We start from the raw sequence: 24,522 nt of genomic DNA on the forward strand, positions 1-24,522 counted from the left end.
TGATATGTTGCGAAAACTGTTTTGTAAAGAATTGAAACAAGAAACCAATGAGGGGAGAATCGGGGGAGTCCAAATGAATTGATGAGGATCTAAGACATAGATTATGAATATTATTTTTTTGTTTTGTTTTGTTTTTTGTTGTTGCTTGTTCGCTTTCTGGGTTTTTTTTGTGCCTGGCATTTTTCTTTTTGCTTTTTGTATTTTGTATTTTATCTATAAAATGAATAAAGATGATTTAAAAAAAAAAAGAAAATAAAAAGATTCTGGGGACTAATATACGAAGAAATAAAGAAAATGCTAGGAATAACATTCCAAAAAAGACCGGAGACGCTATTATTAAGCATAATAGGGAAAGACATACCAAACCCAACAAAGGAATTATTTCTATACGCAACTGCGGCGGCCAGGATTCTGGTCGCCAAAAGTTGGAAAGAAACAGAGATCCCTACAATTTGGGATTGGCAGGGCAAGCTACAAGAACTGGCGGAGATGGCCATTCTAACTAATAATATACGAGGCAAATCAAAACAAAACTTTGCTGCAAAGTGGGAAAAAATACAAGATATACATGGAAAAATACTGTAAAGGAATATTACCTGTATTAATATCGGATTGAAATTTAAGAGTGGCGGGATGGTAGAAATTTTGATAGTAAAATATTGGTGCACTAAGAAATAAGAACGCATTTGATATTCGATATAGACAAGTGTACTGTTTTACGTACGTTCAAAGTTAAGACGAATAAATGCATCGGGGAAGGACAGGAAGTTCGAGGAATGAAACAAAATCAAATATAAGAGGTAGTTATTAGGCCCACCTCCTTATCCCACTCCTTAATTAACAATGCTACAGAGAAAGAAAAGAATAAAAATCTTAATAATAAATAATAACAAAACGATTTGATTAAATGATGATTTTATTAACGTGAGTGACATTCAAATTGCAAAGACTATTGAGTAACGGGAATGACACGGAAATATGGATGAACTAGGTGAGGGAGGGAATGGTGGACGGGTAGGGATGGGGGAGGGATAGGGAGGGGTGGGGGTAATGATTATTTTTCATTTACTCGATGTATCAAAAACGTTTTGGATATATTTTGGATCTTGATTGTGAGTTTCTTTATTTTTCTTTCTTCTTCTTTCTCCTTTCTCCTTTTTCTTTTCCCCCTTTTTTATTCTTTTTATCCTTCGGTTTTTTGTAATTGCTGTATTTTTTTATTAATGTTGTACCTTTATTGAAAACACATATGTATATATAAAATAAAATAAAATAGAAATGTGTTCTCTATAATCAGTTATGGTGGACCGTGGGCTCCACAGTCGCAGAATAATTGCAATATTGGAAATATAAAAATTTTGAATGGGCCAATAAACCTGGCAAATTATTAATTTGGCAAATAAAAAAAAGAAAAAATGAAAAAATAATAAATAGAATTAAATCAGAAGGAAATTATATATATAAAACCGAAGAAATTTTAAAAATCTTTCAAAAATATTATGAAATATTATGAAATTTTATATCAAAAAGAAGAAAACTCCCCCCAACAAATTGACGATTTTTTAAAGAAATATAAATTACCAAAGATCTCAAAAGAAAAATTAAGTCAATTAAACAATGAAATAACAATCTCGGAAATAACAAATGTAATTAAAGATATGAAAAAAGGGAAAACCCCAGGCCCGGATGGGCTCCCAATAGAATTTTATAAGGAGCTACAAGAAGCATTATTAAATCCGTTAAAAGATTTAATGAATTTGATTCTCCAGAGAGGTAGCATACCTCAATCATGGAAAGAAGCCCAGATAACATTAATACCGAAGCCACAAGCAGATTTGGACATCCCAGGCAACTACAGACCAATTTCACTCCTAAATAGTGATTATAAAATTTTTACTAAAATAATAGCGAAAAGATTAAATAATATTCTTGAAGAAATTATTCATAAAGATCAGGTAGGGTTCATAAAGGGAAGATATGCCAAAGATAATATCAGAACAGTGGTAAATATCCTGGAATGTTTAGAGGACAGAAGAGATAAAAAAGCAGCCCTTCTTTCCATTGATGCGGAAAAAGCCTTCGACAGGGTCTCATGGCTTTTTATGACAAAAATATTAGATAGTTTAAATTTAGGAAAGAAAATGGATAATGCAATCAAAGCAATATATAAAATGCAAGAAGCCAGAATATCTATAAATGGCAAATTAACAGATAAATTTAATATTATGAGGGGCACCAGACAGGGATGCCCCCTATCTCCAATTCTTTTTATAATTACTTTAGAAATTCTATTAAAAAATATAAGAGAAGAAGAGAAAATTAAAGGAATTGTAATTGGAAGGAAAAAATTTAAAGTAAAAGCGTTTGCCGACGATGTAATAGTAATTACTGAAGACCCTGTCGAGGGCATCCCCGCAGCAATGGAAAATATAAGAGAATTTGGAGATCTAGCCGGCTTTAAAATAAATCTTGAAAAATCAAAACTCTTAGTGAAAAATTTGGAGGGGAAAGAAAAAATAGAACTTCAAGAAAAAACTGGATTAAAAATAGTAAAAAAAATAAAATACCTGGGCATTCAAACAACTGTAAAAGGAATCGATTTAATACAAGAAAATTATAAGGAGATTTGGAAAACAATCAAACAAAAGCTAGAGGTATGGAATAAGTTGAAGTTGTCTATATTGGGGAGAATATCAGTAATTAAAATGTTTGTGACCTCAAAGATGAATTATTTGTTTCAAAATTTACCTATATTAGGGGATCAGAAAAAAATATTCAAAGACTGGAAAAAGGACATCGCTAAATTTGTTTGGAACGGAAAGAAACCTAGAGTAAGATATAAAATTATGATAGATTCTAGACAGAGAGGGGGGTATGGTTTACCAGATTTAGAAAGTTACCATGACGCGGCAGCGATATGGTGGATTAAAGAATGGATTCAACTTAAAGATACTGACCTATTAGACCTGGAGGGACAAGGGCTGGGATTCGGCTGGCATCATTATATGTTAAAGGAAAAAATAGTTAAAAGGAATACTTTCATGTATAACATCATTCGAAAATCGCTATACTTAACATGGCAGAAATATAGAAGATATTTCGAGCCCAATACACCCTGGTGGATTTCACCATTAGAGGTAGTCGCGGTGAGGAGAAGGAACATGGAATCAAACTGGCCGACATACAAAGAGCTATTAATTCAAAAAGACGGGAATTGGCAGTTAAAAGAATATTCGGAAATAAAGGGATTATTAAACACTTGGCTAGAATATTTTCAAATAAATCAAAGGCTACAAATTGACAAAAAAATAGGATTTAATAAAGAACCATCCAAATTAGAAGAAATATTATTGGTGAATAAAGATAAATTTATATCAAATTTATATCAAATCATTTTAAAATGGAAAACAGAGGAGGAAATGACCAAAGATTATATGATAAAATGGAGCCAAGACATAGGACAACCAATAACAATGAAGGACTGGGAAAGTCTTTGGAAAAGAGATCTTTATTTCACACCAAATTACGATTTGAGAGAAAATATATTAAAAATGCAAAGCAGATGGTATATTACACCAATTAAAATGGCCAGATTCTACCCGGGGTCAAGCAACATCTGTTGGAAATGCAACCAAGAAGTAGGAACTAACATACATATGTGGTGGAATTGTAAGATAATCAGGGTGTATTGGGATTCGATTTATAGGGAATTAAAGAAAATGTTGAAGTACTCATTTAAGAAATGCCCGAAACTATTCCTTTTGGGGATGATGCCCAATGATATCAAGCCCAGTGATAGATGCTGTGTCAGTTATGCGGTAGCCGCTGCGAGAACACTAATTGCAAAAAACTGGAAAACCACAAGCGCCCCCAGCAAAGAAGAATGGCAAGGAAAACTTCTTAACTATTATAATTTGGCGATAAAATACGATGAAATCAGTAGTAAAAAAAACAAAGAATCAAAAAGTAATTGGAAACCATTTCTAAATTATTTGCAAAAAAAGTTAGAAATTCCACAATTTTTTTTGGATATTTAAAGGGCTCTTTAATAAATAAAGCTAGCAAACAAGGATATAAAGAAAATTTAAAAGAAATTATGTAACATCATAAAACCGTAAAGTAAGGTATGCAGAACAACCAAAAGGAATAGTGGGATGAGTTTAGAAACGGTTGTGAAGTCAACGGGTGGGTTAGGGGGGGGGAGGGATTTGAGGGGATATAATCGGGTGAGAACGGAATAAGAACAATGTAACTATTAGAGATGCATTACTCATTTTATTGTATTGACTGTATATAATAAAGTTTTCTATAATAAAAATTTAAAAAAAATTAAAAAAAAAAGTCTTACCCAGCCCAGAGATAGCCACAAGGGGCAGACAGTAAGCATACTTTCCTATCCAAAGAATCTGCTATTGTCTAGAGAGTGAAGTAGTTGGATAATGGTTCAGAGGAGACGAATTCACAGTTTCCTATCCAAAGAATCTGCTATTGTCTAGATAGTGAAGTAGTTGGATAATGGTTCAGAGGAGACGAATTCATGGTGAAACACAATGCTACTGAAAGTAACATGTAGCAACCCAAAATTGTGATAGATACCAAAATAAATATAATTATCACCACCCACCCCTCACTTGCACATCCCAGGACAGGTTAAAACAATTTAAAATTCAGTATTAAAACAGTTAAAAAAGATTACATTAACGGGAATAGGGTGGGTCCTGAACATACTAGTATACTAACATATACTAATGTTCAATGAACATGCTAATTTGCCAGGATGTGGACGGGGGGAACCAACACTGGGGGGGGGCAAGTTTTATACATGGGTGTAGCCAGGATTGGGGGGGGGGGCAGAACCAATTTGTCTGTGGTGCAGTTGGCCAGTTAGTTAAGCTGGCATTTCCATTTATTTACTTGATTGGGAGGGGGGCAGCTACGCCAATCAGCTTGTGGACTTTCCATAGGCATTTGGTCAACCAATGACCAATGTGAGAACAGAATGCTAGACTCATTTACTGACAACAGCAAAGCTCTCCAGCAGAATCTTAACAAAATTGTCTTTCTAGAGGGGGGTTGTATTTTATTAAGCTGAGTATTAATGAAAAGCAGTCCCTTCTGTTCCACCCCCCCCCCCCTTGCTAGTAAACAGAAGGCACAGAGTTCTCATTTTCTCTTTGGTAGATTGGGGACTCGGCAAAGCAGCAATAACACTCAGAGGTGCTAAATCAATATGACATGACCTTTCGGCTCTTGCACAACAAGTCCTCTGCCCCCCAGGCCCAGCTGTGCAACTGTTCCTAGTGACGTGCTTCTCAAACTCACTGTCCTTTACTGTATCGGTTATTTACTTTCATTCACAACAGGCTTTGTGGTTGTTGTTGTTTTAAGTTTCCTAACTTTGTCTAACGGCACTTGGATAGCATTCATCTCGCTGTCACCATTTCTGTTCCTTGGAAAGCTCTCACACCACAGCTCTTCCTTTGGTTAGCTTGCCTGACTTTAACCTGGGGCGAATTTGGCCCAGTGTTTCCACTTTCCAGCTGTGTGCAAGGAGGCAGGGATGTAATGACATCCCCTCCAGGCTTTTTAGAAGTATCTTAAACTAAATGTATCCTAAAGAGAGAACAAGTATTTTCCATCAGAGAATAATAAGGTACTGTATTAAGAACAGAGACAGCACATAAAGAATTATATAGAACTAATGGCTGGCTTCTTTTCTATCTAAGAGTCTCCCCTAAGCATTCTATTGTTTTGTTTTAAACACTGGATTCTGTGTTGGTCCAGAAGAAACTTTTCATAATCCACAGACAGGCAAGACCAACCAAAATATCACAAAAATAGTGAGCCAGCTTTTGAGTTCTCTGTGAACTTCATGTTAAGCAAAATGGGGGAGGTGTTGGGTTGATGTTGAAACCACAAAGTCTTCACTTAGTGCAAGGTTGAAGGTGGCATATGAGAGGAGATTGTATATTTAGGGTGCAGTCCTACATCCACTAGCCTAGGAGTAAACCCCATGAAACTCCATAGGACTTACTGCTAGGCAGGCACCAAAGGATCTGCTCTGTTAATTGAACTACAGTGGAACCTCGGTTGTCGAAGGTAATCCATTCTGGAAGACTGTTCAACTTCCAAAACGTTCAACAACCGAGGCGCAAAGGGCTGTCGGCAATTTCCATTGAGAAAATTGAGAAACAAGCCTCGGAAGCCGTTCGACTTCCGAGGCGCGTTCAAAAACGGAAGCAATTACTTCTGGATTTTCAGCGTTCAGGTTCCGAAACGTTCGGCTTTCGAGATGCTCGAAAACTGAGGTTCCACTGTAGTTTCTACTATAAGGATGGGGAAGCTGTGGTGTTCTGGAAGCTGTTGGGCATTGACCATGGTCATATGGAATCAAATTCTATTTCAGCCAGGAAGCTCACACAGGAGTATGGGTGAAACAGCCACTCAGCACAAACTTTTGCACCACATTGAGGTGCCTCTTTGGAGCTCCATGTTGTCTGGCTTTCAATTTCATCTGGATATTTTTTTTTAAAAAAAATGTTTCCTGAATATATTTACAAACAGAAGCATTCTGCTGGGCAACAACTTGTAATAAAGTCCTTGTGACCTGGATGAGATATATATCAACTAACCTACATGTATACTCAAACCCCTCAAACCCCTAAATAGTTCAGTTATAAATTGTGCAGTTTTAAAGAGGAATAATACCCTCTATATCTATTACACAAACACTCATATACACATTCCTGTTAACATTCCTGATTATTTCCCCTCCACATTTGACCATGGAACACCTGACAGCTTTGGGTATATAAACAGAGCTGATCATTTCATTTACCAGTTGAACAAGGTTTAGGTTCAGCAAATCCTTGCACAGAACAATTGAGTAGCTACCAGTAACTTAAGGAATATTGCATTATGGAAGATAAACAAACCTGGATGCCATCAGCTTTCCCTTAAAGTAGAGCAATCAAGTCTTCAATATCCTTGACTAATAGAAGGGACCACTACGAAAACAGCCTATGGTTACATTCAATCAACAATTTGTATCATATGTGCACAACCACAATCATCACACTTAAAACTTTTCTCCTGTTCAGAAGGATTTTCTACCAACAGGGCAGACATTTCTCATGCCCAAGGACAAATGAAAGCTTATAGTCAAAGCAAGATATTCAATTTTAATTGTTTACTAATTAATTTTGACTATTGATTTTTATTTGCTAAACAGCTTAGCAAGCATTGCATGAGAAAGTTGGGCAATGCAATGGACCATACTTTACCCCTCCTGTTACCCTTCACACTAGCATAAAGGCAGGTATCTGAAAAAATTACCACCAAATGACATTAAGTTGTTTCAACTTTATAAACGTATCCTGAGAAGTATATGGTGCACAGTGGCTCCTTCCCATCTCTTCATACTGTTGTAGAAATGCTCAGCCCAGCATTCCTTGCTGAGCTAGGAAATGGGAAACAGTTTAAGGCAGGCACCCCCAAAATCAGCCCTCCAGATGTTTTGGACTACAATTCCCATCATCCCTGACCACTGGTCCTGTTAGCTAGGGATCATGGGAGTTGTAGGCCAAAACATCTGGAGGGCCGCAGTTTGGGGATGCCTGGTTTAAGGAAATCCAAGAAGCACTGCAAGTATGTGCTAGGAATCTACAAAAAGCCATACAAAAGAATGGTACCCTTTAGCTGTATCATTTTATACCCCTTGAGTGTTTAAAATAACAAACAGCAGGCTGTAGATACAGTGCAACAATAGTGTACAGTCGTACCTTGGAAGTTGAACGGAATCTATTCCAGAAGTCAATGTATGTGGTGGACATGTGGGGAATGGCTCCATTTTGAGGGGAAATATTTGTTGAAATGAAAATAAGTACCAGACAAAACCCTTTTACATGTGCAGATATGGCTCTGCTCAACCTTTTTATGGGAGATAACACTAACTTCCAGTTCAAACCCCCTCTTTCACTAGCGGCCAGGCTTGTACTAATGAGATATTGGGAGGGTGCTTCTTTGACAAATTGGTGTAATAAAGGACGGCAAATAGCACTTGTGGGGAAAATGGACTAATAAAATAAAATTAGCAGAAGGTTTGAAGCATAAAGACTTGAACTAGATTAGAACAGCTTTAATACGTTCGTGGCTAAAAATGGAGGACTCCCCATTATAAAACATTTTGTTTAGCATAAACTGTATATTACCTGCTCTACAAATGGTTGCCTGGGATAGGAACTAACTACCTTACTTGGGTGTCATTTTTGGCGTATTGCCGAAACTTCATCTTCTGCATCAGTGTGGGGTCTTTTATTGTATGTTTGTACAATGTTGTAATATGATGTCATAATTTAACAACAACATTTATATATGTAAAAAGAAAAAGACACTATTTCAGGGATGATCGAATTGTAGGGCAAGAATGTTTGGAAGGCCACAGACTCCCCACCCCCCAACCTATTGTTGACTAAAGTGAAAATGGGCCAGATTTTTGAGAGCACTTCAGAAAAGGAACATTTTGTTCCCTGTTTTACTTCAATTTTTTTTTTTTTAAAAAAAAGATGTTCCAAATTACCATTTGCCTGCTTTTATGTTTAGCCGTTAACTGGTATACAAATAAGCACTGGCAATTCTGTTTTGTACTAGGAAAAGAAGAAAAAAGGTAACACAAATTATCACTGAAGGAAAAATGTAGGCTCTCAAACTTCCAACATGTATACTGTTAAAATGTCACAGTATTCTCGGTGGTAGATTGCATTTTTAATACAGGTAGTCATGTGCAAAAAGGTATAATAGTTATCTGAAGGGAACAGGCACACCAAATAAACTGTAAAACATCCACCTGCTTCTACATGTTGCAATGTAATTTTACCACTAAAATCGTCATAAAAACTTGATCAGACAATGTAAGCTCAGTTTCTTTCACTTTGCAGAACAGGTTTTTGGAATAGGTGCTTCTGACTTGATTTTGCTTCAAATTCAGGATAGAAAATTTGTTATACCTTCTAATGAGCTTCAATAGTTGTTGTTGGGTGTGTGTTTTTTTGTTTAGTCGTTTAGTCGTGTCCGACTCTTCGTGACCCCATGGACCATAGCACGCCAGGCACTCCTGTCTTGCACTGCCTCCCGTAGTTTGGTCAAACTCATGTTCGTAGCTTCGAGAACACTGTCCAACCATCTCGTCCTCTGTCGTCCCCTTCTCCTAGTGCCCTCAATCTTTCCCAACATCAGAGTCTTTTCCAAGGATTCTTCTCTTCTCATGAGGTGGCCACACAAATTCCCCGTGCAGTTACACCTAAGGGAATTATTCTCAAACAATACTTGAAAAACAAGGCAGTAACCCAAATTCATAAGCTTTAATAGTAATTGAGTGAGATCCAACAGAGCATAAGGTGGTCTCCACTCATCCTTACTCTCTGCTCCCACCCACCCACCTGCAGCTCCCTGCCTGCCCCAAAGGAGTGGGGCTAGAGGATTTCCTTTTGATGTCACCCATTGCTGTGTGATAGAACTCATGATCACACCTGAACTCCACTATCAATTTCCCTCCTCCTCAAGTTATATCAAAGCTGATTGGAATTGACTTTCTCACCAGTATGCTTTCCAAATCATGTTTTGGTTTTGTATTACCTAGCATCTCCCTTTTGTAAGGTGGGCAAACTAAGAATAGAGGAAATGTGTTATTTTTCTGACCATTATAGTCTCACTTTTTGCATAGATCTATTTAAGGGAATTAACCATGGTAGCAGAACATTCCTAGCCAGAGAGAAAGTAAATACAGTATTTCTAATTTTCCAACTGCTATGTACAAATTACAAGGGATGGTTCTACTGGGCACTGTCTGTAGGGTCTGATCTGAAGGCACAGTATACTACCTTGCGTTCTACTGAAGAAAAGGGTAACACATAGATATGAGCTTCCCAGGAACATTTCATTGGCTGTGGCAGATGTTGGAATAAATGTTGGAATAGATGTTTGATCTGATCCACCAGAGCCATTCCTATGTTCTTAGGCTGGGACATCCCCTTGCCTGCACTTCCAGAGTTGTGTTATGAATTCAGAACCAAAATCAACTACCCAGTGACTGTCCATCTTTCTGACTTGTCCAATGTGTCTGACAACGTCAGATAAACAAGGTTTTATTACAGAATACACAAAACAATGAGTACATCATTTTAAGCATTTTTCAAAAGAAAGTGCTTATGTCCAGTGCTGTTTTTAAGACTTCATGCAAACTATTCAAGGTCCTTGTGACTGAAAATTATAACAGGGTGGGGCGGTTTTGTTCACAACACTAGGCTGGATTCCTCTGTTCAGCAGACATTTCCCTGACGAGTGGTTAGATAAATTACTGTGGAAGAAGTTTTAAATGGCTACAACACATTTTGTAAGATAATCCATCATGCCATATTGTGTTAGCAGCCTATAATTATGTTTTCCATTGTTAATCAAGTCAGTCTTATTCTGGGATCTGTTTTCATCAGCTTAATAAATAATCATGTTATTGAAACTAGTATGTGTAAGAATAAAACTGCATTGTTGTACAATGTAGTTAGTTGGCAGGCAAGATATATGTCTGGAAATGCAGTAGTTTCTTGTTCTTCTAAATGACTTGCCAATGTTGAACAACAAATGGGGACATACGCAGCTGCCATATGCTGAGTCAGACCAATGGATCCATCTAGTTGACTATTGTGTAAATCAACAGTAGCCAACATGCCACTCTCCAGCTGTTGTTGGTATACAACTCCTATACAATCTTTCCACAAGGGCCAACATTGATGCCGAAATCCAGCATCGCCTGAGCTCTGCGAGTGCAGCTTTCTCCCAATTGAAGCACAGAGTGTTTGCAGACCAGGACATTCACAGGGAAAACAAAACACTTGTTTGCAAAGCTATTGTATTTACCAACCTTACTGTATGCTTGTGAAACATGGGCCACTTATAAACACCATCTCCAACTCTTTGAAAGATTCCATCAATGGCGTCTCTGAAATTTTTTACGTATCACTTGGGAAGACAGGCAAACTGATGCCAGTGTACTGGAAGAAGCAAAGATCAGTGTCAAAGCAATGATTCTTCAACATCAACTTCATTGGACTGGTCATGTTGTTCAGATGCCTGATGATCATCGTCCAGAGCAACTACGCTATTCCAAACTTAAAAATGGATTGCATAATGCTGGTGGGCAACAAAAGAGGTCTAAAGACTCTCTCAAGGCAAATCTTTAAAAATGTAGTTTAAACATCGACAATTGGGAAACACTGGCCCGTGAGTGTTCCAATTGGAGATCAGCCTTTACCATAGGTGTCATGGACTTTGAAGACGATCAAACTCAGGACGAAAGGGAGAAATGTGCTAAGAGGAAGGCACGCTTGGCAAATCCTCATCATGATCAACTCCTGCCTGGAAACCTATGTCCCCACTGTGGAAGGACGTGTGGATCCAGAATTGGCCTCCACAGTCACTTATGGACCCACTTATAAGACCGTTTTCATGAAAGACAATCTTACTCAGCTACGAGTAATCACCAAAGAAGATGACGATGACCACCACCATTATTCCTGATCATTGGCTGCAGCAGATGGGACTTGGGAGTTCAACAACATCTAGAGATTACTGCATAAGCTACTCCTGGCTATACTGGCTGGTAGCAGTTTTTCAAGGATTCTGGCAAGAAACTCAGCCCTGCCTGGAGATTATGGTGACTGAACCAGCAAATTTTTGCATGGGGAGATGCGCTCTACCTCTTTCCCTTGAACATGCTTATTGTGCCCATTCACTGTGTAATTTCCCTCTTGCAACATTTTATTGTGTGAAGGGGTCTTTCGGTTCATGTATCTTTCCTACACAACCACATCGCTTGTGAGAAACATTAGAAGGCAAAGAAATTCTTCAAAAATGTTGTGAAGTGTGTCCAAGAAGTATCACAGCCTACTAAATGGCCAAAGGAGAATTTCTGGAAGCCTCAGGTGGACATCTACCTCCAGGCTGATCTGTCCGGTACTTGGTATGGGATAAATCAGGAGCAGGCAACCTCAGGCCCATGGGCCGGATGCGGCCCAATCGCCTTCTAAATCCAGCCCGCAGACGGTCCGGGAATCAGCGTGTTTTTATATGAGTAGAATCTGTCCTTTTATTTAAAATGCATCTCTGGGTTATTTGTGGGGCATAGGAATTCATTCATTGTTTTCCTTCAAAATATAGTCCGGCCCACTGCATGGTCTGAGGGACGGTGGACCGGCCCATGGCTGAAAAAGGCTGCTGACCCCTGGGATAAATGGACACCATAAGAGCAATTTCTGGGGTCAGGCAGTACAGTCACTAGGCTACTAAAAAATAAGCCCTACTCCGATTAATCTGGAAGAGAGTTCTTAATCTGATTTTCAGAATAGCAGCTAAACAGGCCTTCCATTGATGTCTATTAGAGAAAACTTTAATTCAAGACTCAACAGTCAAGCAAATAAAGAAAACCGAGACAATATAGGCAAGCCTGCGTGTTAATTCTAAGACACACACACACACACACACACACACACACACACACACACACACAGTGGAAGACTGCTGAAGACTGTAGCCACAATCCTAAACATAGTTACTTAAAAGTAAACCCCCTTCAAGTTCAGTAGGACATAAGTGAGTTTAGAAATGCAGCCTAGCAAAGGTAGAATGAATAGTATGACAAATTGAGGCATAGATGGAAAATAACTTTTATTCAAAATGTTTGATAACAAACAATTGTTTTTTCCAGAGTTTGGGGCAATTGTACTTTAAAACTTTTATATACAAGACAGGAAACAAACCATAAACCAAGCTGGGTTAAAATTTCACTAAGGTTAATAATAATCAACTCTACTAGATTTATTGCAAGTTTTAGTAAAATAAATACTTTACCAAATATGTATGTCTTCAGTGGAAATAAAAGTTAAGGACATTAATAGTATATGATTCAGTAAACATTAATAAATATGAACTAATAAAAGGCCAATTGCATATAAATTCTAATTTGTAGCACATAGCTTGTTGTTTGATCCAATAAACAACTTTTCAAAATTGCTATAATCATTTCTGTACATATAGAATTCCAATGGCATGTTTCGTGTGCCACTTTGCAGTCTGATTTAAAGGTGTATTAACTGTAGTTTAACAAAATAAAATAAAACTGAGAGATTTAATTCAGTTCCATCTTTTTGGAGGAAAAGGCTATTGTGAAACTGAGTGGTTGAGTGTGGACATATATATCCTCGCTTCATAAACTGTGATATATACTCAAGCCCTATGCTTGCATATTCCATCTTCACATCTCCCATTCCTTCTTTGGTACACCATGATTAACCTGAGAAGTCTTCCATGAAACTTAGTCCCATTATTTCCAAACTGAGAATCTATAGTTAACTGGTTTGGAACAAGTCATGATCTGAAACCAGAGTATGTAGTTTATTTAACATACTGGCTTGTTCCAAGCCTGGAAATCGTATGTTCTCAAACTGGACAGAGCAAGAAACTATGGTTAACTTCCTGGATTAATCAAGGAATGCTGAAAAGCGAGGAATAAAGGGGCAATATAAGGCAGGAGTATGTTTGTTTATTATGCCAATCTTTGTACATTCAAAATGGGCCAGTATGTGAACATAGATTTTTCCAGATTCTTTGCATGTGTACTGACCTGTTCACTGGTTCTTTAATACTGTATTTCCAGGTTACAATGTGCAACAGTAATCAAAGCAACATCAAGCGAGGAAGTCAGAGAATGTCTGATTGGTCAAAGTCAATTATGCATAAGGCACACCAGTGGAAGAAAAGGATGGTGCCCACACTGATCTTTTTAGTAATTCACTTTGCTTAATTGAAAAGGGAGTGACTTATAAATTCATTAGAAACTTAAGACTTTGGTGCTGCTCTGAAAAACTGATGGGGGTCTCTCTTGACACCCCTTGTTATAATGAAGCGGAGTAACAGAGGCACTCACCTTTTTAGTAAACCCAGTGGAGGACAACTGACTCCTTGCTGTTAGTGGCGGGGGTTCTCACTGAACTAAAGCAGAAGCAATAAATAGTGCTGCTATTTCAGTACGGAAAAGCCTTTCTCAGGGCAGAAGCACAATTGGACCCATACATTCCATTCCCAATGCCCACAGCCTCCTAGCTTTTGTGCGGCCATGCCCTGGCTAGGAGCTGCGTCAAGGAATTATTCTTACTGTAAATATATCTGTGCAGCTCTGCACTGTTCATCTCATACAGGATGTTGCAAACACATGCTAGCTGCTATAGTGGAGGATGATCATACTGCCATTGAGGCAGTGTGCATGATTCTTCTGTACTGTAGATTATTATAAAGCATATAAACAGAATGGTTCCATAAGCCACGCCATAATTACCTATAATTAACAACAAATGTGTATTTTATTTAACAAAAGGTTTTAGAACTCTGATTTACAACTAAATGACCAACTATACTTTCACAGTACATCACAACAACTCTGATGTGATGAAAAATAGTGGCATACCGGGAGCACACAATTCCAATCAAGGTATCTATTCCAATCAAGGTTTGCAACCACAACTTTCCCCGCCTCTTTCACAAAAGCAATTCAGGGTTTGCAAGAGCATTTCAGGAAAATATAAATTATGTTATTTTAAGGACAGGTACACAGAGCATGTGCTAAGATCATACTCAGCTGAAACTTAAAGATATGGTCTTTCTCTCTCTCTGCTGATCATTTCTTTTGACTGTTTAAAGGCTTTTCGGAATGTGTGCTGTATGGTTTGCCTGTCTGCAATGCACAGTACAAATGGAGTACCTGCTGTAAAGCCCAGAAATATTTGCAGAATAATATCTACATAGTGGTCACTATTAAAATCTTTACCAGCACCGTGTACAAGTCATTGTCAATTATAGCAAATGTTCCGGGAGGTATAGAAACACCACAGCTGCATCTATTGTTAGTCGGGGGGAAAGTCAAGATGAAATAAACCTGTGGTCAATGTGAAAGTAATTGTACAATGACTTATGAAATGGATTGCACAGTCGTACAGAAGGAGCTTACTATACTGATTGCAATAGGATACTTCTCCCCTACCATATATAAGCACAAATCGAGGACTGAAAAAAGTAATAGCAGCTTATGAGGAGGGAAACGGCCTGGTTTCCTGGCTGGCTAAGGGAAGCTCCTGCGAAACTCTAGCTGCCATGGGACCTCACACATGTGGGTTACACGAGAAGCGCTTCTTCACACAGCCCATGGTTAAACTATGGAATTCCCCAGCTACGAGATGCGGTGATGCTACCACCTTAGATGGCTTTAAAAGGAGCTTTGACAAACTGATGGAAGGATAGGTGCTGTCTCCAGGATCAGAGGAGGAGGAGCCAGTTGCAGCTGACCTCGCGTCCTGCTTGTGGGTGTCTAATGGGCATCTGGTTGGCCACTGAGATAAAGCAGGATGTTGGGCTAGGTGGACCTTTGGTCCAATCCATCAGGGCTCTCCTTACATGAAGCAAAACCCATTGAGGTTGCAACTGTTCCAAGAAAACCCCAGACAACAGGGCTGCTGTACCTGTGCTGGTAGCAAAAGCCAGATTGCCTAACAGTTAACGGGGATTTTGCTGTGCTTTTTATTGTCACACGCACACTGTTATGCAAGGCTACCTGTCTCTTAGGATATTGTCTTTTTCTCGCAGCGGTACTTCCCTACAGAAAATGTATTTCCTATAAGAAAATACAACTGCAAATATGCAGTTAGGATATTTTAAAAGTACTGATATGCTCTGTCTCCTTAGGGGGATTATTAAATTAGGATTCCCATTTATTGCTCACGATGCAGCAAGGTAATTAAGGCCACAACCCTACGACAACTTACATGGGAATAAGACCCATTGAACTCAATGGGACTTACTTCTGAGTAGACATGGATAGGATTGTGCTGTAAGACACATATTTGCCTGGGAGTTTTCCCACAGCTATTTCCTTTGCTTGAACAGCAAAATGCAAAATGCATTTTAAACTCAGCAGTTTTTTGTTTTTGTTTTTTAATGGCTTTGGCATTTGTCGTGAAAAGCTGCCAAAAAGGAGAAATACTAAGGGGGGGAAGCAGCCTGTGCATGCTTGTAGCTATGGACCAGAATAATTTTCTTTGGCTTTTCAATTAGTGTTTCTTAGCATATGTTAATAATAAAAATATTTCCAATACAAGGAGGAAAAAATGGGGGAGGGTATTGAAAAAAATAAGCAAGAGTTAAAAATGGCCCATGTAGTGTAACAGTATTATTTTTTTAAACTGTGGAACCAAGCAGGATATTAAAATAAAGAGTGTATAAATGAAAAGCAATGGCAGGCAAAAATGTGAAACAAGAATGAGTGACCTAAATTTCTCCTGCATAATGCAGGGGGGAGGGGGGAGAGGGAAAAAAAACATAGGCACTTGTCCCTTATTTTGTAAGATCCTTTTTAACAAAAAGCAAAAGTGGCAAACTTAGGGGGAAACCTGCTGGGGACATTTCCTATTCAAATCTTTGAGCGATGAATGGAAGTTGTTTAAGAGTGCATAACCCCCATTCATATCCCAAAAAAAAAATTGCACAGGAAAACCTTTTAGTGGGTTGTGCCCTATGTCCCTACGTGACCATTTTCTCTAGCATTGCAAGTGTTTTCACTAGCCCCCCCCCCCCCAAAAAAAATCACCACAGTGCTTAAAACGCATGAACTTCAAGCTCAAAAAAAGAAGACACAAAAACAAAACTATGAATCCCAAGTGTGCACTTACACGCCAAGTAGAGCTAACACTCGAAACCTGAGCCAGATCTTAATATATAGTTGTAACTTTTGTTTAGAGTGTGGCCACACACTTACATTTTACTTACTTTATCACGGCTTCCACTATTAGTATCTGCAATCACTCTTTATAGCTAAGAAGCATCAAGCGTAAAAATAAATAAGATCACCTAAGCGTATTCAATAAATATGCTTTTAAATGAAGGAAAATATATTGCAACTTAAGGCCCTGCATTATTGTGCAATTAGGAGATAGTTTTAGGTCTTACCTGGAACTAGACACTACTCCTTATTGTACAACACACATCACTACTGCAACATAGCCAAATAAAATATCAGGAAGTGGAATGTGGAATTTCTATTGTATTAAAACATAAAAATAGGACAAGGTTTTCACTCAGGCTGCCAAACATACAATGTGCCTTCTTTAAGGACTTCAGCTTAAGTTGTTGTGAAGCTCAAAGTCGCAAGTTTTCAAGACTTGTAGTTATGTACAGTTTTCACCAGTGTCCACTTCGCTTTGCTGCATTCTCTTGCAATGTAGGAAGATCAGAAGTTCTGTTGCCTTCGTTTTTTTGCATCCATAGCATCCAGAATCGGCTGCCTCTTGGCTGTGTATCTTTGACGAAGTTCTTCAATTTCTCGTTCCATCATTGGATCCAAAGCTTTCAACCTCATCTGCAGCTCTTCCAAACTCAGGTTTTTCAGCTATCCAGATAGGAAAACAAAAACAAAAGACATAAAGCTTATTTAAAATAAGAATAACTTAAGGCTGAGCAATAGCTGTGCACAATGCAGCAAAATGTATAACAATAACAACCTAAAACTTGACAACATATGAGCATATGAGTTTCCCCTGTATCTTAGCTTGTTTTTATCTCCAGTTTTCATATAGTTCATGGGTATCAAACCATGAGTTAACTACAACTTGTCCTACAGAAGATCAAACAAACCATTGCTTTTTCTCCATTTGGTTTGCCTTGCAATTTCTCTCACCTCGTGCCTTTGTAGTTTCATGAGTATATGGCAGGGACGCCCAACTCCCAAGAGACTGAGAACTACTCCGGGGGGGGGGGAGGGATGGCAGTGATCTACCCATGGGGGGGGGAAGCAGGTCAAAGTTGTGAGCTTTTTTTAAGGGGGCATGTCGAAGTTATTTACCTTTTGGGGGGCGACGAATTTGCAGTCGTAATTCGATAACGGGAACACCGAATAACACTCACCAAAAAAAGACCAGGGAGCAATAACTCCAGCTTCCATTTTTGCAATCCTGCACAAATGAACGACACAGCAAGGGGGCAGGTACGGAAATGAGCAAGCAGTTGACCGCGATCGACCAATATCACCCAGGGATCAACCTGTTGATCGCAGTTGACCAGTTGCACATCCCTGGTATATGGGATGGGGTGCTCAAACAAAGCATGGTTAAGTAAGGGTTTTGCGTTTACATGTAATGCTAAATCACATGTTGTTAACCAACAACAAACCATGGTTTCATACTGTGGTTTGTTGATAGTGTACAAACCACAGTTCAGCTTCTGGGCTAGGTTCACATGCTATCTAAAAATTTGGGAGCTTGTCATGCCTAGTTTGGCCCTAAAGCAGCTCCGTATGTTAGGAGGCAGGAACTTATTGTGACGCAGAAAGCAACTATTTACTCTTGCCTTACTCCTAATTTGTTTCCTATTACAGTGGTACCTCGTGTTACAAACGCCTCAGGTTACAAATGCTTCAGGTTACAAACTCTGCTACTTGGAAGAGTTACCTCGAGTTGAGAACTTTACCCAGGATGAGAACGGAAATTGTGTGCCGGCGGCGCGGCAGCAGCAAGAGGCCCCATTAGCCAAAGCACACCTCTAGTTAAGAACAGTTTCAGGTTAAGAACGGACCTCCAGAACGAATTAAGTTGGTAACTAGAGATACCACTGTATCTTTGCTAGCAGTGAATGGCCTACTCACTGCTACACAGAAACAACAAGCTATTTTCAACATGCTCATATGGGCCTTCTGACAAAAATTCAGATCCTTCTCTGGGTCACTGTTGCACCTACTCAAGGCAAGTTGCCTTGGATGATCAACACTGCCTAAAAACAATGATGGTCTGGATTCAGAAAAAGGAGACTGTTAAAATCAACTTCCTTCCTCTCAGGGCAGTAGTACATTAGCATTTTTGCAAAAGGAGTGCTTGATTAATTTCTCAGGAGTTATCCAAACATTAATAATAATGAGGGCTATTTACAAAGAAAATGGCTCATTTGCATGCCGGCTAGCTGCAGTGAACGATGAAGCTGGATTCTTGCCAGCAAGTGGGGGGGGTGCTTTTAGTGGGGGCTCCTCCACCTGTACTTGCAGGAAATAGTACAGCTTCAAAACGGGAAATGAACCCTGGGGTTCATATTTATTACATCATCCGTCAGAGCTGCTGCTGTGTGTACAGGCATACCAATCAGGTTTCACTGGTGGTAAAATTTTGCCTATTTTAGGGGAAACAAACCATCTAAAAGAATCAAGACAAAATCATACCCTTATATAGGGGAAAAACAAGTTTGATTTTGCTGTAAATTCCCTGACATTTTGAACACATGGGCCTAAGAAAGAAGCAAATGAATAAAAGCATGATATCTGAATTGACCTGGTTGTGAATCAATACTGAATTCAGTGTATTTTTCCATCATCAAAGTCGGACCTCTTTCTGTTGAGAATATAAATATTATCTCCAACCTTTACTTCTATTGTCATCTGCAGCATACAGATTCGCAAGAACCATGAGTGTTGGGCAAGCAAAATACCATGTGATCCTGTAGTACAACAATGTACACTAGAGTGCTTTAGGATTGGGTACAAGTACTCTACCCAGTAGATCCCGGAAATTTGCCACTGGCAGGCATGCTATTTCCTGGCACATTTCCAGAGATTCACCAGTCTTTCGCAAAGGGCCAAAACGAGCCATGTCAGGGACATGTCAAGAGAGGAGCGGTAGCAACATGACAAGAACAACTGTAGTACACAATGATTAAAATATTTTAAAACAGAACAGCTAAAATAATAACATTATACAGAGGTTCGACAATAATGCTAGCTAAGACCCAGGGCAAAACTCATGTCCCCAAAGTCAGGGTGAACAAAAATGTTTTCAGTTGACATCTTAAACTTAGCAGCATGTAGAATGATCACCCTTCCCCGGAGATTGCAGTGCTGTTTTTGACCTCTGAGAAGGTCCTGTCTTTAGTCACCACATCATGGGCCACTCCTGTTGGTAGGAGCACATGTGGGATCTCCCCAGTCAATCACAAAGCACAGGCTGGGAAGGTGATCATTCAAGTTCTTGGATCCTGAGTCATGAAGGGCGTTGTGTACTAATACCTACACCACGAACACCGATCATAGACTGGGAGCTAGTGCAGTCTTTTAAGGATCAGTGTTATATGACCCCATTTAGCTGCTTTACTTAATAGTCAATAAGCGGCATTCGGCATAAGCTGCAGCTCCTAGATATTCTTCAAGGGTTGCCCAACATAGAGGGCATTGCAGGAACTGAGCATAGGCATTCCTCACCACCAAGGACAGTTGTGTTTCCTTTTAAGAACCCCAAAGCTATGTATAACCTGTTCCTTCAGGGGAAGTAAAACCCCACCCAGGATAGGCCATCTCCCTAATTCCTGGACTTGAGAACCATCCACCCACAACACTGGGTAGAAAGAAATAAAAAATAGCTAATGTTCATGCTGTCAACCATGATTTGTGCATACCTCGTTTCAAAGGGGCCAGTCAAAATATGTGCTTTGCCTCAATAGAATGTTTTTTGGCTTGATGTGCACATGTGTGTGAGCGTACATGTGTGTGTGCACCTGAAACAATGTTATTGTTAACAGGCACTCTCAGAAACTACAACCTTCCATGAATAAAGGATTGAGCAGAATGCATGAACAAATCAACTTTACTAAAGGTTCTCATGCAGAAAATGTACAAACATTTATTAAAACATTCAAGCTCATTCTCTTCCACTTTCCGTTTGCTATTAATTAAGTAAAAGCTACAAATAAAAACCCATAAAACCCTCAGTTCAGCTTGGGAAGAGTAGGCTAAAGCTATTGATTTGATTATTTTCGTCATGATTACTTAGGAAGGATTAAACAGAAACTCTGTTTCCTGCTGAACAAAACTCTCTGGCATCGAATACGCCATTGCTTCATCAGATAAAAACAATTTCCTGGTGAAGCTACTCTGTAGTCCAAAAATATCCTTTGTCTACAAAATTGAAAACACATATCATACTTTAATTATGTTGTTACACTAGAAAACAATTCTGGAATGCCAAAAAGTCCTTTGTTTTTGTAAAATATCAATTGAAACAATGAAATTGCTGTTGAGAATCTCCTAGGGCAATCAACTTCTGCTATAAGAAGAGTGTGTGGAAGCATTCTCTTCCTGTAAAGGCCGCGGGAAATAGAAAAGTTCTTTAAATGACATTTTTATAGCTTTAAAAAAAACACCTGACTAACCACAACAACTCACACAGACCCATGTATCTTTCTTAAATCAGACAACAGCACTTGGTGCTACCTATCCCAGCTATGGAACCATCTACCCTTTCAATATTTTTCAGGACTGAAAGTCCACAATCCAATAATCCAGTGGTTGGGCAATGTAAACTACTGGCCAATGTGGAGGAAACAGCAAACACAGCACAGAGCAATGTTCAGTACTATTCTGTAAGAAGACATGTAAATCTTGCACGTAGGCCTGCAAGGCTTTTTTCTACCTCCCATCAAAACTTTTTTCGGTCTTATCTGCAGACAGCACACTAAATTTAGGCAGTGGTCTTTCCCCACATGTATGTTCTTTGGGTTAGAGCAATCAAGTCAACCTAGTTAATGTTCATCTCATCTTGCCTTCAATGGCAGTCCCTAGAAGATCATTATATTACATGCTTATTTGCTCCCCTTTTTCAAAATCTGCAGAAGAACAGACATTACTATTTTCCGATTAAAATGGTCCGGGGTCTAAATAAGTAACTTTCCTTGATATAGCTGATGGCCGTTTCTGGTCTCTCTCCTGCTGCTTTTATAAAACAGATGCTTTCCTTTGCTTTAAAGTACTATATATATATGTGTGTGTGTGTGTGTGTGTGTGTGTGTGTGTGTGTGTGAAATGAAGCACTTCAGAAGGGCAACTACTGTTTTTCCTTCTTCTGCATTAAAGGGTAGAGAAAGGGGAAATTGCACACACATTCATTTGTCATTTGTTTCTGGAAGCTAACTAGCGTAGTTCATAATATTAATGCCACACGTTTTGAAAGTAAATGCTAGCCTGGAAGAGACAGAATTGTGGAAATGAGTCATTTTCCTATTTGGAATCAGCAATATGTGTGTTTTTTTAAAAAAAAAAACCTCCAAAGCAACGCTTGTAGTATTCAAGTGCCAGGGAGGTGGGCAGAACCAAAATACAAGGGAAGCCAACATTTGAGTGAAAAGTGGCACAATGTGATGCACACAGATAGACTGTTTTGTTAACAGCAGCAATGGATTTATGAAATTAAACATGGAGCTCCATAGCCAAGAGCAGATTGTTAAAAATGACATTTAAAAAATGTTAGATTCCAAGTAGAGCAATAAAACCCAACTCATCCTGACATGGTTTGAAAATTTCCCAAGATACTGCTCATGAAAAATTTACCCAAACCCGGTAATGCATTTTTTCCTTGTGATAACGAGCACAGGATTCTAACATTTAAAATAAACATAATTATCCACAGTTGAGAGCTTGGCAGAATATTGTATTTAAGAATAGCACTGTGATCCCCATCTATTTTGCATCTTGCAACAATCCTGCCTTCTGTATGCTGCCCCTTCCAGCACAATGAGACGGAAGACAATTAATTACTTATATGAAACAAATGAGTTATGAATTAAAATATTGCATCTTATATGCAAACTATTTAAAGAAATTTCTATGCCTGGAACCCCAATGGAAGAGTTGAATAATATTAAAAGTACAATATACTTAACAGTAATAACCTTTGCTTAAAAGCAGAAATCTCTTCATTATCTAAATGATCCAATTTGCCCTGCCTTCAAGAGCTAACTTGTTCCTTCTGCAAAACACTATTAGGAAAGTGATACCAACTAGCATCTCCCTGGTAGCCTCTTGCAGAGAAAGCATGTGAAGTAACATCAACACATTCTTACTTTATCTGCCACCTGCAAGCAACAGCCTATGAATTGGGAAGATGGTAGGGAAATGCTGAAACATAATGATGTTTTTGTCATGATTTTATGTTAATAGACATTACTAGGTAGATGTGGGGTTTGGTAGCAGTCATGGCTAGCGTAACATCCCATCAGGCCTTCATTTCATCCTCAAAATAATAATAATAATAATAATAATAATAATAATAATAATAATAATAATTTTATTATTTATACCCCACCCATCTGGCTGGGTTTCCCCAGCCACTCTGGGCAGCTTACAACAAAATATTAAAATACAATAATCTATTAAACATTAAAAGCTTCCCTAAACAGGGCTGCCTTCAGATGTCTCAAAACTATCCTGAAAGTTTTGAGACATCTGAAGACACTAAGAGAGTTTCATGGCTGAACAGGGATTGGACCCCACATTTCCCTTGTTCAGCACATAATGGTTGCCAAAGCTTCCATGTCAGAAAAACATTCAAAAACTTGAGCAAATTATTCAAGTTTAGGACATTTGTCTAGGTATTTATAAAATGTGACAGTTGTATACCATCTCAGCATATCAGAATAGTTTTCTACGTACCACACGTAGCCAAGCAAAGCTGAAGTCATCCAGAATTCAGCTAGGATTGTGTTTTAAAGTTTTATGTACAAGGTGGTTAGCATGGTCTCATAAAAGGGGGGGGGCTGTAATAACTAGTCAGTGATAAATTAAGTAGACTCTGGTTGGAGTTGTATACTATTTGCCTCTATTCATCAATTTTACAGCAAATTTCCAGAGAAAGAAAAGGGAAAGAAAGAAAAAATAAATAAATACTGAGTTAGAGAGGCAGTTTACTCTTCCAGAAATTAGTAAACTGTACTGAAGAAAAAATGGTGCAATTCATATTTTTGGATCTGCTTGGATCAGATCAGGAAATAAAATGTCCACAGAGCTACTAGTTTTATCTATATATTTTAAACCCACTTATGAATGTTCTGTTAAAGAAAGTTTTTTAACTCTAGGGTTACACTTCTTTCTGGTCAGTTAGGCAGAAGGTCAGGTATTCACCCTTCCCAGCATGCAAACAAGTATTGAGGTCTTTTGCACTGCGTCTTATCAAAAATAAGTCCACACTTTTAGCCTATATTTTAGACTATTACAAATTTTTTCTTAAAATCTGAGTATGTCATACTTTTACTTCAAAGGAAGGAAGGTATTTTCTATGATACAAAATACCATTTGATTAGATGTGGCTAGTTATCAAGCAAGAAATCAGATCAATTTTGAGTTAAGACAGCTATGAATCAAGGCAAAGCAATTGTCATCCCCAGTAACAAAAATATTGGTTAATTCTTGTCAATCCTACAACTTTTTGATTTGATTTATTCAATCCCACCGACATAAAGATACTGGGAGGCCGAGCACAGAAATTGTTTGAACCTCTTTGTTTGCAGTCTTGAAATACACTTACTTGGAAGTAAGCCCCAGTGAATCCAGTGGGATTGATCTCTGAGTAACCATGCACAGGATCACACTGGCAATCAATACACCAATTGTCACTGAGGAATTTC

At 38.5% G+C, this 24,522-nt stretch overlaps 1 protein-coding gene across 1 annotated transcript in view; it reads right to left on the minus strand.

Annotated features, from left to right (window-relative positions):
• Positions 1-12,700: 12,700 nt before the first annotated feature.
• STK3 (serine/threonine kinase 3) overlaps positions 12,701-24,522 on the minus strand; it is a 111,695-nt gene continuing 99,873 nt past the window's right edge. Inside the window, exon 11 of the mRNA XM_035126143.3 lies at positions 12,701-17,482. Coding sequence (XP_034982034.1) covers positions 17,324-17,482 — 159 coding nt within the window. The 3' untranslated portion in view covers positions 12,701-17,323. The remainder of the gene's footprint in view (positions 17,483-24,522) is intronic.

Source organism: Zootoca vivipara, chromosome 8 (genome assembly GCF_965207765.1).
Source record: "Zootoca vivipara chromosome 8, rZooViv2.hap1.1, whole genome shotgun sequence".
In the NCBI taxonomy this organism is placed as follows: Eukaryota; Metazoa; Chordata; class Lepidosauria; order Squamata; family Lacertidae; genus Zootoca; species Zootoca vivipara.